The sequence below is a fragment of the Corvus cornix genome, chromosome 1A, assembly GCF_000738735.6.
Source record: "Corvus cornix cornix isolate S_Up_H32 chromosome 1A, ASM73873v5, whole genome shotgun sequence".
In the NCBI taxonomy this organism is placed as follows: domain Eukaryota; kingdom Metazoa; phylum Chordata; class Aves; order Passeriformes; family Corvidae; genus Corvus; species Corvus cornix.
In genome coordinates this window covers 19,377,043-19,393,073 of record NC_047057.1, presented here as the reverse complement: position 1 = coordinate 19,393,073, position 16,031 = coordinate 19,377,043, and the positions used below count along the sequence as shown (strand labels likewise).

The following is a 16,031-nucleotide window of genomic DNA, read 5'->3' as shown; positions in this document are numbered from 1 at the left end:
TCTGTTTTTCGGCAGTTGACATATGGTCGGTTGGATGTATCATGGCAGAGCTATTGAAAGGAAAGGCTCTATTTCCAGGAAATGATTGTATCCTTAATATAAAACTTAAAATACAACTATAAAAATACTGTCTAACTCTTCCTTTTTTTTCCTAAGGACTTGAGTGTTTCTATGGACATGTTTTTAAACTAACAAACTTGTAAAAGAGTAAACAATTTGCTAATCTTTCAGTTCAGTGTGTATGACGACTGAATATGAGACCCACTGGTAGGATAAAAACCACTAACAGATGTTCCTAAACAACAAAAAGTTACATTTGTTCTTTTTTATCTGTATTTTAAAAATAACCTAGTTACAACAGAGTAGATTTCTTCCATGTGTGGATCTTACTGAAATAACATAGACTAATACTGAAGCTGAGTAAAGGCACATTTTTTCATCAGCTAATACAATTTTAAAAAACAACTGCTTTTAGGCTGGAAGTTCCTAACATGCAAATGAGTTAACTTTTAAATAATAAGTGAATTAATAGGCTTATTGTGTCCTGTTATATTAAAAAAAGCCAGTAGTTCCAGAAATGCCACAGGAGCAACAAAGCCCTCTTTTCTGCAGCACTGTGCTGTGGTCCCTGATGGAGCATCAGGGATTTCCAGTGGCGTTTCCTGTGCTGGCAGGAGCAGAAAAAAGATATTGCTGAGGAGAGCAGTAAAATAATAAAAGAAAACGGAAGAAAAACTCATAATAAGGAGCAAGGAAACAACTGCATCAAGGAGGAAAGCTTTTATTATGAGAAACAAAAGCACATTCTTTCGTACTGAATATTGGCATTTCTTGCTACTCCGAAACCCCTCAAAAAGCAAATACTTCTGCTAATACTAAGCTGTTGCTGGGTGCAAAGCCTCATGACATTAGAATTGCCTGAAATAATCTTAAGAGAGCTGGGACCAAGTCTCCCCACTGGCCTTTCTATTGTGCTCAGCATCATTAGCCTTTATTGTAACCACAGGCAGCCTCCAGGTGTTCATCAGTGGGAGATGACTGTCCTGAGACTGTTTGATTACATGATATGTGGTATTTGAAAAAATCAGTATATCTAGTTTGCAAGAAATAAGATTTTTTTCGTTGTTATAAAATATTGTCTACAATTATATTATTATATCAATTTAAATATAGCTGTAAAATAATCTAGAGTGTTTATGAAAAATGTAATATACTTCACAGGTCCTGTATGACAATGAAAAATTAACATTTTCAAGATTTTTAATCTTGAGACCTATATAAAACAGATTTTTAAAGGTACCAAATGAGAACTTTTCATTTGCCAGTCTTTAGATTAGTAATCTAGCCCTATGAGCTGTATGTTATATTAGACTGATCTTCAGAAATCCCTCAGATTGCTGAAACATAGATGTGCTATTAAGATTAAGCTTAAGAATGTATTAGATTGGGAACTAGGACAGAAAAGCAATATTTTTCATGCAGCTGACATACCTGACAAGTTCATATAGTACAGAAGAGAATTTCATACTCCAGGACTAGGCTTTAGCAGATATGAATTATATCCTTCCATGGGCTATGGTGGAATTGTCTTGCTGAATAGTTTTAAACATCTTAGTTACGTGCATGGAAGCTCATTAATTGTCTAAACCCAGAAGGATCGTGTGCTCTTTATTTCCCTGAAATAATGCAGATATCGATCAACTAAAGAGAATAATGGAAGTTGTGGGCACACCCAGTTCAGAACTTCTGAAGAAGATATCATCAGAACATGTGAGTTCACAGCTTCAGTCAGTTAACTGACTTTCTGTCATTGTTTCTCTAATTGGCATTGTGTCACTGGCTATGTTACACAGACACTCTGATTTGGAAATGAGCAAATGCCTTTAAATTATCTCTGTTTTTTGCTGCTAGAATGACACCATTCAAAAAATAGGCTTTTGGAGGCATCCAGATGCCTTGACTGTCACCTGGAAAAATTTTGATACTTGTTCTCATGTACTGAGTTTTTGCAAAGAGTTAAGAAATTAGTCCTGATGATATTTTAAATTGCTGTTATTCTTATAATTTAAAAAATGCTAACTGGTGCTCAGCTCAGAGCATTACATTGTTGCCATTAAATCTGATGTGTCTGTAATTTGTATGCTTTCCATTGTTGTAAGGTTTCTAAACAGAGATATATCCGAATCAAGTAACACGTGTTCTTGAGTACTCTATTTATATCCCTAATTTGAAAATTGTATTTATTCATCTCTCTAAATGCTTGCATGAGGTCCACTTGTTAATATTCGTAACTAAGAGTGGGCTTTTTAACTTTCCATGTGACGTCTTTAAAATAGTAATCTAGTAAATGAACAATTTCCACTTAATTTCTCTGGTAAAATTGTACTTAAAAGATTCATTGTAAGCAATAATGGTAGATAGCCAGCTGAGGAATGAGATGTAGTATTGTTTGATAAGGGCAGGTGATGGGCACAATGTCAGAGTTCAGATAAACAACAGCACACAGATACCTCCTGAACTGCAGCTGTTTTCTTAAATCTTTCCTGTATACACCTCAGACTAATACTAAAGGCTATTTCTCAGCTTGTGTATATATTGATGGGTTTCCTTTGACGTTCCTAATGAATACAGTAGCAGGTCAAGTAAGCAGGAGTAGCAGGAGAGGCAGAACAACCCTGTATTTCTGGAAGGTACGAGCATAATGAAACCCCATCATCACAGGCCAATCACAGTCCCAGAGCTTTTGGGTACCCAGCACCTGGGAATGGCTGGGGCAGGAGGCTAACTAAGCATCCATCCTTTTGCCAGGGACTACATCAACCAACAAATCTCAGACTGTGCTATCCTAAGCATAGGTCCTTGTATAGTCTCATAGGGCCTTTTGTAGCCTTTATGTTTTATTAAGATCCTACAGGTTTTGCTGTAACACATTCTCAGTAGTGTATACAAATGTGTTATTTACCCACAACTAGTGAGCTTTCTGACTGTGAGATTAACACCTTAAATACTTACTGGAAATACTATCTGCTTTGTTCTTTTAATTTCTTTGTTTCAGAGTATACCTCAGTGAGCTACAGGAATCCTGAAACTGTTTTATTTGGGCTAATTATTCCTTTAGAGCACAGGCAGAACACAAAAACCAGGTTAATGAACAGGTCACCTCTGGGCTGCTGCTGCCTGATTAGGGGCACAATGTCAAAGGAGATGCATACCTTGCTTGGAGATAATTGCCAGTTGCAGGGAAGTTCCTTCATTCTGGTTCTACTTTACCGTGTAGTTTGGCCTTATTGTTTAGGTATTTCTTAATGCAGCTTGCAGCCATGGACAATTTTCAACATTCCTGTAACAGCAATGTCAGAGATTTGCTGAAATGCCAAGCCTATTTTTGGTTATAAGTAGAGGATTAACGAATTGGAAATGAAAAGATCAACCTCATTGGATGTTCCAGCACAAGTTACTGAGGTGTCAGTTTTTCATGTTAATAGGAGTTTAAATGGTAATTGCATTTCAGAATAATTTAAACATTGGGATTCTCTTGGTTCGGTTTCTGTGGTGAGTATATAAGTGGAGGGGACAGGCTGGTAAGTGCACTTTGTTAGGTCTGTGTTGTTTTCAAAGGATTTCTGGGCGAGGTTGGACCTAATTTTCACTGCATCTTGTTCAATCATGTTAGGATTAGTTGTTGATTAATGATTAGTTGTTGATTAGATGTTGATAGGTGCCCATACAGAAACAAATAATCAATAAATCCACAGATGTTTGTTACCAGATAAATCTACCTCATTTTTTCCCTAGTCCATAGCTTCCATGAAAGAACATATGATAGCTCTCTTTTGCTCTTTTGTTCTTTTATATATATATATATATATGTGTGTGTATATATATACACATACATATGTGTATCTATATATATATATATATGTCCTGGAAGACTTAACTCTCATAGGAGCTGCACACCCTGACCTTCTAGGAGGTGTTGCCTGCCTTTATGAGCCTTAGGGGTATAAAAGCCTGTGTTTGACTAGTTTTTAAACTTCTCACTAGTTTTAACTTCTCTGCTTGACTGGCTACAGCTGTTCAGAAGAAATCATCGTTTTAAGAAAGCCTTGCTGTCTACCCCAATAATAAAAAGGGAAAATACTAATATCATTTTAACGGCTTGGGGACATACTACATAAAGGCTTTCTTCTTTTAGTAAGAAATGTGTCACTAATGGCAGTCTAGAGTTTTGATAGAATATGCTTACATCTTAGAAAAAGCAGAAAAAATAAATATATCTGCCTCATTAAACTAGAACACATCTTGAAAGGAGGCTGTGTTATGTAATGATTTAACATATCTTTATATCAATTCATTAATGCTGCAGAAATTAAGATGAAAGGACAATGTAGGGAACAGATCAGTTTCCCAAGTGCAGTCGCAGGATTGCACCGATGATAATGTCATAGTATTTTATAGTCACTTTGTGACAGTGCAGAAGATAACTCCATATTTCTCATTCTGATATCTCTCTTGGAGTCATAGAGCTGCTTAGTATGAAGCACTTTATTTCCTTTGCTGTTCTCCATAGGCCAAGGATGCTTAGTTAGCCTTCTCCAGGTAGTCTCCTTCTAACAGGACTGCTAAATGTGGAAAGACATCTGTGTAACACAAACATGTTTTAAAAGGGTTCAGGTTTGTCCAAAGACCACCTGGGGTTTTTTATGGATTTAGGGAGTAGCCATTTGCTTCTTTTTTGACAGTTGCTTTTCAGAATTTCCTGTTGTGTCTGATCCCAGTATTCAATCTCTTCTCTTGCCAACCAATCTACCTCAGCCTAAAAATTCGTCGCTCGTGTAATGTCAGGCTGACATTTGTGGATCCTATATCTGGGCAGGCTTTTGCTAGATGAGTTTGTATGGCAGCCGGTGTGGGGTCAGTAGCTCTGACCGAGGAGGCTGTGACCAGTCCGGAGAGATGGGCCCGAAAGGAATCGCCTTCCCGAGGCCTGGTGTCTTCCCTCAGCTGCTGGCTGGAGGGCCCGTGCTGAGGCTGTCAGCTCTTTAGTGATTGTCAGCTCGTGATTCCAGCTCAGCTCTGCGGGGCAGCCTCCAGGCCAGACCAGGGAGAGAGAGACGAGAGGCCCGTGTGGCTGGTTCCGCACGAGGCAGCTTTATTAGTCCCTACTCCGGCGAAGGGGAGGCCAGGGACGAGCTCTCTCTGCCCTTTATAGGGATACAGGGGGTGGGTATCAGAGGGTAAAGGCCAATGGGTTACAAAGGATCTGCATAGGGTCTCCCAGAGGATTCTGGGTTTGTTTTCTTCTCGCCATAACAAAAGTAGCTCCCTTTCCAGGGGAGTTCTGCTGGGAGGTTTAGGCACTCTCCTTATCTCAGCAGACATCCCTCCAGGGCGGGGGCTGGGTGTACCCCACAAGTTTGGATGAACTTTTCACAGCCACAGTGCAAAGCCAAGCTCTAAATTCTGTTAAACATCTGGAAATCTGTTCCTATGGAGTATCAGAATTTGTTTTTTGTTTAGTGAACTAAACCAGAGTTTAGTTCTCACCAGAGAAGAGAGAGGAGGGAAGGCTGCAGATTGAATTATACCACTTTGCTGAGGGTAACTGAAGGATGATTTAGGCTGCAGTTTCTGATTGAACATTACATGCATGTGTTCCCTAGGGATATACTGCAATAAACCAGTAAGCACAGGGCAAAACTAAAGTGCTAACACAAAAGCCTTAGACCAAAATACACCTGCTTAAAACTCTCTTGCTTATTATTATACTCCAGTATACAGGAGAGAGTGTTTGAAACAAAGTCATACCTTGAGGTTTTATGTAAAGAGGATTTCCCATGTACAAGAAACATAAAAAATATGTCTGGTTTTTTAGAGCTGATGTGGTTACTGTTGAGCAAAATTTAACCCTCTGGATGTGGTATGTATATTGACTTATTTCTAGGCAAGAAAATACATCGAATCTCTTCCACATATGCCTCAACAGGATTTGAAAGCAGTGTTTCGTGGTGCCAATCCATTAGGTAAGAAAGTCAGACTGACAGATAAAATTTTTCACTAACATATGAACTCCTTGAGTTCCTTGCTGTATGATCCCATATAATAATAATCAGACCAGTGAAAAGAGCTTTGCTTAACCTTTCATCCTGAGACTGTTTTCCCTTCATGAAGCCTGTGTCTTTTTGTTTCTGGTGGAAATTACAGGAACCTCCTAAAGGGAAATGGTCCATGGATGAAAAGCAAAAGCCAGCTATACATAGCAGAAATAAATAAAAATATCAAGGGGTCTAGATTAGAGACATCACTTCTGGCTCAAGAAGGCCATGAGCTGTAAATTGCTGGCAAGTAGAAGAATATACCAGGAAGTATAGCTGTTTGAATGACCCTTTTGAGTATTATTTCCTGGGAATATATGAGCCATTGTTGGACACAGGATACTGGGCTAAGGCAGACCTTTGATCTGATCCTCTACAATTGTTTTTCTGTCTAATCAAATGGTTCTGCCTGTGCAAAAGAGGTGTTTCTGTGAACTTCTTGTGACATGACAAAGGAGACACTTGAGTCATCAGAATCATCTCACTGCAGTACCTGGTCAGTTCCATCAAGTGTACATTACAGGGAAGTATTGTGAGTTAAATTGCTTTGAATTCATTTTGTGGTTTAATACCAATTTTATTCTTACAAATACAAGTTGTTTGGAATGCTTTCATATTAAAAAATGGGATTTATTTGCCTGAAGTACATGAGAGCATGCTACATATTAATAGCATAAAGGCAAATTAATGCCAATACTTATATGAAAGCAGTAAAAAAAGTAGCATTTTAAATAGTTATGATAAAATTCCATTAAAAATTAATTTCAGCCATACAAGTATCTCTCATTTCTAGTATACTTCAAATGTCAACTTCAAACATATTTTGTTTATGCTGGGTCCTGTGAAGTTTCTTTGGGGTTTTCATCTGATCATTTCATTGGTGCAGCTTACTAGAAGTGTAATCCCACATTTTATTCACAAGTTACTTAGCTTGGTCCCGATCAGTGCAAACTCAAGCACATGATGCACAACACAGGGTATTACCTTAAAAGTACACATGGATCTGTTTAGAAATAAGTCCTTGGATATCTGAAGAGGTCAATCAGATCTCAAATCGACTATAGTGAACCTTTGTGCATGCCACAAGCAAAACAGAAGCTTCCTCCAGCTCTCTTTTGTACTCACAGTACAAAATCTTCAAAACTTACTTGTTATGTTGTCTAAATTTTGTCAGTAATATTATGTTTAAGGTGAGTGAGAATAGGTTATGTGTAAACAGTTGCCTTTTCTTTTTTTTCCTCATGGTCTCTTCTGGCTTTGGACCACATTTCTCTTTTTCCCTTAGCTGTAGATCTGCTTGAGCAGATGCTGATATTGGACAGCGATAAAAGGATCACTGCCTCGGCAGCACTCGCGCATCCCTACTTTGTTCAGTACCACGATCCGGATGATGAGCCTGAGGCCGAGCTGTACGACGAGTCCATAGAGAACAAGGAGCGAACCGTAGATGAATGGAAAGGTATCAGAATTGCATGCAGTAGTGAACACATGTAGCAGAAGAAAGCCTTACTTTAATAACAGTTTCCCTCCACTGCTAGCCAGAGGAATTTGAACTTTTAAGCCTCAGGCAAACACAATAAGTTCATATGTGTGCTCGTGGGAGTGGACGGGTAGAAAGGCTTATGTTTCCTCTCTGGATTTTGCCCACACCCCCCATTCTGTCAGTAGTTTCCCTGTACCAGTAAAAGCTTCACTAAAAGTTTATGCTAGTTACCAGGTAATCACACACTCTGTTTTGCTTTTAGCTTTCTAGGTCAGATCCCCAGCTGAAGTAACTGTCTTGGGGCAAATGACACTACTTGGGATTCTGGTCTAGCTCTGTTCAGAATCAGAAAGTAGTATTATCCACATAGATGTGTATTTTGTTAACATGTCTTTAGACATCAAAGGAATTGGGATTCATAACTAAACCATGCTATTGGTCCTGTTTGAAATGATAGTTGATGATTTTACTTGAGAGTGACACCGCAAAACCCTTCTTTGATAAATACTGCAACAACCTTCCATGCTTGCAACATGATCATATTGCACTGCAGTATCACGGAAGTAAGGTGGCTCAACATTAAACTGCAAGTACACTGAAAAGTACAGTCCAATTTCATCACTGTCTAATGAGGACATAAAATTCTAAAAATTCCTTACTAGAGATTTTAAATTTAGAATAATGTTGTAGAAAACTGATTGTTTCTGTTTATCAATAAAGACTTTCCTTGGCTTAAGATGAAATATGTCTTCTATAAAATAAATGTTCTTTTGTTTCTATTTGCATTTTCTTTAACTTCTACTCTGAAAAGATTTGATAAAAATGTATTGTCATAGTGGTTAGGTTTATGATGAAGAATACTGACTTCTCATGGCTTCCTCATGCCCGTCCACTTGTGCCATGTTTTATCCAGGGCATTACAGGGGAGAAAGCAGACTGTTTACAGCAAATGTAACTTAAAGATATTAGTGGGGTCATGGCTCTCTCTACAATAAATCAACCTCCTAGAGCCCTGGAAATGCTTTTCTAGAAACTGTGTCTGCACAAACAAGGAGGATTGACTGGCATAGCTTACCCCTTACACATGCTCTCCTCTGCAGAACCTGGCAGCCTGCAGCACCACCCATACATCATCTTTCTTGAGAGCTATGTTCATTTGCTGCTGTACTTAGGAGTGAATGATTTTTTTTCTGCTGCTTTTTCAGTTGCCCAAGTATTTAACAGGAAAGTTTAACAATTTCTGAGTCATGAAGCTGATTTCTCTTTGTGATGAAACTCCGTTGAAATTATTTCAGGAACAATCTTAGCTTAACATCTTAACACTTTCTAAACTGAAATGAGGACATGAAGGTGAATTCTCTTGGAAGGACAGTATCATATTATTTATCATTACATTTATCATGTATCATTTTTTACATAATTGACCTTGATGGAACTACAGGTCAAATTTGTTCTTTATTCAGGTTTAAAAAAAGGCCTGAGACAAAAATCTCAAAACTGGCACAGCTGGTTTGCTACTTTTCCTTCTTCCTTCTGGTCATATTTTTATCTTGGGGAATAATTTTTTTTTATTTTTAAGTACAGCATGTGCCACTTTTAAGTAAGTTGACATAAAATGTTTGTAGTGTTGATGAAATATTGACCCAATTTCTCAAGATGTTGGTGGCATGTTTCTGCTCTTTTTCTGTTCAAGTTAAAAATCAGTGGTGCCTGATCTCAAGGGACTGAGCACCAAAGTAAAATGAGATTTCAGACACTTTGTCTTATACATTATGCACTTCAGAGTTTTCTTGGCCTTGCACACTGCTGAGGCTTGCAGCCCAAGCTCATCGATTTCTTACTGACATGTTTAATCAGTTAGAAAATATTTCAAAATTTTAGAGGCTGAGTGTATGCTATTCAGAGTTATGTCCAAGGCAGAAAACAGGACATAACTGTTAGCATGAAAAGATAAAGGGTTATTCCCAAAGCAGGGTAAAATAGCAAGTAACCCATGTTTCTAGCTATTGATGAATATAGAACTTCTTGATGAAAGCTGTTACACGCTTCTAAGACAAAAAGAAAATTTTTTTCAGAGAACTGTAAAATTAAGTTAGCTACAGTAAAACATTTAAAAAACAAACCAAAACAAAAACCAGGATCACAAGGCATTAGCACAGAATTGCAAATGATATATAATTGAAGGCAACTGACTGAGAGATGATAAAGAATGTTCTCCACAGTTAAAAGTGTACATTTAAAAACCTATCGAGGTACTTTTAAAGATTCCATTTTCCATTACGTTTTGTCCTTTATTACATCATTTTGGCAAGTCATCTGACAGCATAATTGATGTTTTCATTTCAGGGCCCATGTGTTTTAGTAATGAGTTAAAGGGGACAGTCATGTTGTACAATAACAGTATTTGTGAGTCTGATTTGTAATCTGAGGTTAAGAGGAGGATTCCTAGTGAATTCAGTCTGGTTTTGGATCTGGATGCTAAAAAGGCTGGAAATACAAACTACGAGTCACATGTATCTGTAGAACTGTTTTGTCTGGAATATTTTTCTTCTGAAGAGAATATCACCTAATTCTTCTCTCTTCCTTACACCCCCTCTACAGAACTTACCTATGAGGAAGTGAATAGCTTTAAACCACCTGACTTAAAAATGGACAGCCTGGAGATAGAACAGTGAAGACAGGCAGCTCTGTCTTGCCTTGCTGCACTATGAAGACTGTTAAAATACAACCATACAATTTAACCTGTGGTCAGATGTAGATTTTACTATCCAAAGATGTTGGAGGAGATGTGGAAAAACAGATGCATTAAACAGAAGCCAGATGTTGTCTTTTTGGGGGGGGGGGGGGGGGAGTTTGCCTTGTAATATGAATGTATTCCCAACTCACAAAGGGTGGTAAAGAACTGCTTCATTCTGACAAAATTATGCACTGAGTTCTGTCAAGCTGTGTGTTCTGCATGTTTCATTTTATCAGTTGTATTGCCAAAATAAAGGTGACCTTTTAAATTAATTTTTAAATTGTACATTTAAAGCATGAATGTATACAAACATAAACAAGAAATCCATACAAGCAATCCTTTTTTTTTTTTTTTTGTGGCATTTTATCTGTCTGTTTTCGTACTATTTATAGTTAGTGCCTTTAAGAAGAGGGGGCGTGGTAGTGAGATAGACAGAATATGCATATGTAGTCATATCTGTGGTAGTCTTACACATTTACTGGATGTCTCTCAAGCAATCTTAACACCAGTTGAAAGTCAGTAAAAATAAATCTTTCTCTTCTCTTGACATTCAAGTGTCTGTTCTCATTATTTTCCCCATGTATTTTTTAATCTGCACAACACCCATTTGTGAGACAATTTTACTTCCCGATGGTATTCCTAACGGTGCCACTTGCTGGACTGTTGGTGATTTTGCCTGGGTTTACAGGAAGGTGCCTTGAAGGTACTGTGGCAGAGCTCTGTAGACTTCTGCAAGCTTTAGCAAAGGCTGTCACAGATGGCAGTGCAGGAGTGCTCAGTTCAGTTCACAGCTTTGAATTAAATATTCCGCATTGTCTTATTTTCCTTCACATAATCCTTGGGAAAGTGACTAATAATTGCCATTGGAAGACATGACAAAACAAGATTTAAGAATTCGACACATTCTCATTGGAGGGGGTTTTTTAAGCAAAATTTTAAAGGCTTTCCAACTCTGAAAAGTTGGAAAATTAAATTAAAAATTGCAGGATACACCAGGTACTGAAATTTCTTAAAGAATTAAATGTATCTGATTCCTCCATTGAATGCATAATACTGCGACAGGAACATCCTTTTTGGGACAAGGCCTCTTGTATTGTACTGGCTGTGTCTTTCTACACACTTGTGATTCACAGTTGTTCAGTGTTCATTTTTGTGTCTTGTTCTTGCTCTGTCAGAGTCTTATTTTGGAGGTGGCTTTTTATAATATTTAGGTTTTCTGAAACTTTTGTCATTGATATTCAATTGTATAGCTATTATATAAGGTAATGGATTCTACTGCATTTACTTTCCTCTGTATCTTTTCTATGTAAAAAGAAAGGCTTTTTCTTAATAAACAGATTTAAAAACAAAAAATCAAGTCCAAGAACTTTGATTTTTTCAGAAATAGAAATAGGCATTCCATCTAGAAAATATGCTTCTAATTTGTGGACTAAGTGATGGATTGTTTTGATAATGTTTTCCAGTTATTCAATACTTGCGTCAATGAAATAGAGCCACTTGTATTCAAGTTTCCCCAGGGCATATTAATCTGAAAGTAAATGCCTGCATGGATTTCTTGCAACTCCTCTGAAGTGCTGTCAGCCATCATTACTGTGGCTTCCTGTGAAGCTGGATGAGGCCTGTAATGATCATGCAATGACTGAAATTCATGCTGACTAAAATAGGTGAAACACTTGTAAATCCTTAAATTATTTCTGACTACATAATGAAAATATTCACTCAGACATATCTTAAACGTTTTTTTAAATTTGTTTGTTTGCCAGTTAAAAGTAGCTCAGTGCTTTCTTTTCTCTAAAATCTGATACTGAGCTTACAAGCCTATTTGGCAGCTCCATTTCAGCTGGAAGGGCAAAGATGAAGTAAAGAGATTTCACGAGAACTTTTTGTGTCCAACAATTAATTTATTATGGGGTTTGTCCCTTCATTTGTTTGATCTGGTTTCCTAGCTCTAAGGGTGGCCGTTGTCAAATGTTTCAAAGGATGCATAAAACTATGGTTGCCGTAACTCTGCCACTTGAGACAGAAAGAAAGTTTTATATTGCTTCCAAAATTTGTTCTTCCGGCAACTGAACCTTCCTCTGAATATTTCCTTTGACATTCAGAGATGCAATTTTTTTCTAGGAGATAAATTATGTAGGAAGAATACGGTCATAGCCACATTTAAACTAATGAAAGGTGACAGTAATGGGCAACAATAGCTCAGCTCTTTTTAATGAATTACCATCAAAACCTGTAAATCATCTCATTTTAACATCAAGAAAAAGAGTGCCTTTAAGAAGAGAGGGTGTGGTAGTGAGATAGACAGAATCTTTTTCCTAGATATGCAAAATGAAGGCAATTACTTAGACCTCAAAAGCCAATAATTAAAGTATTTTTCTAGAGCAGGTAACCAGCTCCCTTGTGGCAATCCAATATGGGACTACAATTTGATAACTTTATCAGTTTATGACAGCAGGAGAGGGTAATTGGAAAGCCAGTACCCCACTGGGACAGAAAGGTGGAAGGCTTAGCACTAAGAATGCTCATCATTTGAACACAGAAGAAAACATTTCTCAACCAACGCAAACAGGCAAATGGAGGTAATCATCAAGGAGTGAGGGCTTTGTCAGGCTTGGTGAGGCAGATGGCTTAAAATTTTTAAACAATAAATTTTAAAGATTAAATAAATATAAAACTTTTTAAAAAATTTATTTGCTAAAAATGTCTTTAATGAAGGCATTGATTACGTGGCCCAAATGTTATTTGTAAAACTTGCGGTGGTGCCTGCTTAAACAGTGGGGGTTTAATCTCCTGACAGCACTGTTACTTCCATGAGCACAGTTGTGCCTTTGTAGGTGCTCTATACATTGCACATATGTTTGAGGAGAGCAGCATAGGTTTTAGCCTGCATTAAATTAGGGTACTCTCATCCCTGGCCACCTGCAAAGCACAGAGGGCAAGCTCAGAGGAGCATGGCTGGGCTTTGCACATGGAGGAGGCAGCTCAGGCTTCCAGTGGGGAGAGCACAGCTGTCCAAGGGCTTTCTCTGGTCAATTACTGACACTGTTAGCAATTTAGTTTTCATCTGAATTTATCTAATTTCAGCTTCCAGTCATAAGAGCTTGTAATCCATCCACCTACTGAACTGAAATCACTCCTAGTTATTTATTATTTCACTCTATAATCAGGGTTAGTGCAACCCCAAGTCTAGCAATTTTACCGTCACTGGCAGCAAAAGGTCTGGCAAAAGGAAAATCTTTTGCATGCATCTCAATCTTTTGACAGGCCGAAGTATACACTACACTTTTAGAGTCTGCATCTTTATTTTTTAAGCTCTTTACCTCATCAGCACTGAAACCCAGCAACAGGAAATTGATATGACACAAAGCAGACAAGAATAAAAAAATTTAATCTACAATGGACCAATGGAAAGAAAAGCCAACGATAGTTTAGAGGAGAAGCACAGTTTTAGAGGATATCATGTGCCATACCCTAAAGATACAAAGTCGCTACTTGAGTATGAAACAGCAGGTTTACTAATAAGTCTGAGAATTTATAGAGGGGAAAAATAATAGGAAATTAGGTAATCAATACTGATATATTAAAAAAATATGTAATTATCAATAGGTCAAGAGTCATTATTTAGACAGCGTTGTTGCAGAGTTCCAGGGAGTGCTCTTGGTGTTTTTTTGATATGGTATAAAAGATGAAAGCAAAAGGGAAGAAGGGTCACTGTGCTGCAGGATCTGACACAGTGAGCTCATCCTAAGGGTCAGGAGGGGAACAACCCTTTCAAGGACAAAATGTTGGCAGCAAAAGCACTTTTGACAGAGGTGGGAAGCAGTCAATACAAAAGTCACTTCCTTCCTTTCTTCCTGTCACATGTGCTCCTGGGTCATAACAAGTAAACAGACCTCTACTTTCCCCACTCTTGGGAGCTGGTCAAAGATTAATCTGTCCAAAAAGTACCATATTGAGCTGCCGGCACAAATTACTTGAGTATAATATCCTTTGCTACATCTGTAAATTACTGACTTGGCCTGGGAATCCCTGACAGATGAGCAGTGGTAAAGATTTAGCTCTCATGGAAAGAGAATTGCACTGTAAATTTCTGCTTTTGTTAGCAGCAGAAAGGGATTCAACCTCAACAAGATGAGTCTCTTCAGGAAGGAATTAATAGCAACACTTCCATTTGCTTTAAAAGCAGCTGCTTTTTTTTCTCACATTGCTGCTACTGCTGCTAGTGTTTATGGACGCAAGCTCTGGTCTTTAGAAAATCAGCACACTTGCACAAGTGAGAGTACCAAATGTCATTGATTTGAGTCTGGGTAAGGGGTTTTAAGGCACTAGTACCAAGAGATTTAGAAAGCTACATTAGTGTCACTGCCACTGCCCTTCTTTCTGCTGTAAGACAAAATATTGAACTGATACACCTAAAAGGGTCTAAGTTTTCACTACAAGGAGGGAATATATTGTGAGTTTTCTATGTGAACACTGATCTTCCAACCAATCTTCCAACACTTAATCCATTAGACTGGAAACTTCTACATAATGAGTGAAACTCTTCAATTAGGCTTCAATCTTGCACACATACAAATGCTTCATTTTGAACTCCCATAGTCCCCCAGCTCCAATTATTGTCACAAATTAAGATGTGTACCATAGCACAGAGGTTTTTGCCAGTCCTTTTAGGTTCCAATTCAATCACAAATCATACTGAATGGAGCAGAAATACTGAATTGCAGTGGCAGCCCCGAGACAACTATACATTAAATCTGCTATAACTGGCAGCCTCCACGGAGCAATACCTTGTTCCTTCTAGAATAATACCATGTAGATTAGCACTCAGATAATACATTCCATTTTAGAGCCTGATGGCTCAAATCAAGAACCCATAGTTAAATTACGCTCTGTGCAAAAATTACATACAGTACTCCTGTCCTGCCCAGCTCTCTCATTAGGTTGAGATGGAAACACAAAAAACTAAGGCATGGGTGAGATGGGGATAAGAAAGCCACAACCGTTTTGGTGATTTAAACAGGAGATGTGCACAGCTATGCAGTGACAGATGAGTAAAGCTACCCATCAGTGATATCCATTGGCACTCTTTTCATATGATTTTTGCACTGAAGTTGGGAAACCCTTCAGGAGGTTTTTTTTTTTCTCTGTACACTATAGCATCTCATACTGTGACAGTCTGTGATAGTTTAAAAATTAAACTCCTTCAGTATATTGTAGGAGAGGACCTTTTGGTGGATCCTGAGGAGAAAAAGTTAGGCGAGTGTTAAAAGTAATTGACTTATACATAGGTGTTTACTACTCTATGCAACTGGCTTCTCTTCCTCCACCCACCTCCAGCAAGCAGGGATAACGGGGTAGTACTTAGGAAGTTCTCACTTGACCTCTTTAAAAAAATGAAACGTATAGTTTTAATTATGTTTTTTAAATAAAAAAGCACTTAGGTGGTGCATATTTATTTCTTTCTGCCGATGGTTGAGTGACCTTGCAACATGGCAAGGCCCCCAGGAGGGCTACATGTCACAGAAACTGGAACTGAAGCACCCTGCTCATGGGGCAGAGAGACAAAACCAGAAAAGTTGCAAAATAGTTGGCAGTTACTGCAGTGGGGAAGGGTGGGGACAAAATAGCACAAGAGTATTTTCAGATTAAAACTGAGATTTTTTTTTATTATTATTTTTAACCTTTACTTCTTGTTGTAATAAATAAAATGAACTTA

At 37.9% G+C, this 16,031-nt stretch overlaps 1 protein-coding gene across 2 annotated transcripts in view; it reads left to right on the top strand.

Moving 5' to 3' along the window:
• MAPK11 (mitogen-activated protein kinase 11) overlaps nt 1-10,862 on the top strand; it is a 31,977-nt gene extending 21,115 nt beyond the window's left edge. For both annotated transcript variants that reach the window (XM_039570798.1, XM_010395536.3), the window contains exons 8-12: nt 16-87; nt 1,691-1,770; nt 5,945-6,023; nt 7,381-7,554; nt 10,180-10,862. In XM_039570798.1, coding sequence (XP_039426732.1) covers nt 16-87; nt 1,691-1,770; nt 5,945-6,023; nt 7,381-7,554; nt 10,180-10,253 — 479 coding nt within the window. In that variant the 3' untranslated portion in view covers nt 10,254-10,862. The remainder of the gene's footprint in view (nt 1-15; nt 88-1,690; nt 1,771-5,944; nt 6,024-7,380; nt 7,555-10,179) is intronic.
• The last annotated feature ends 5,169 nt before the right edge of the window (nt 10,863-16,031 follow it).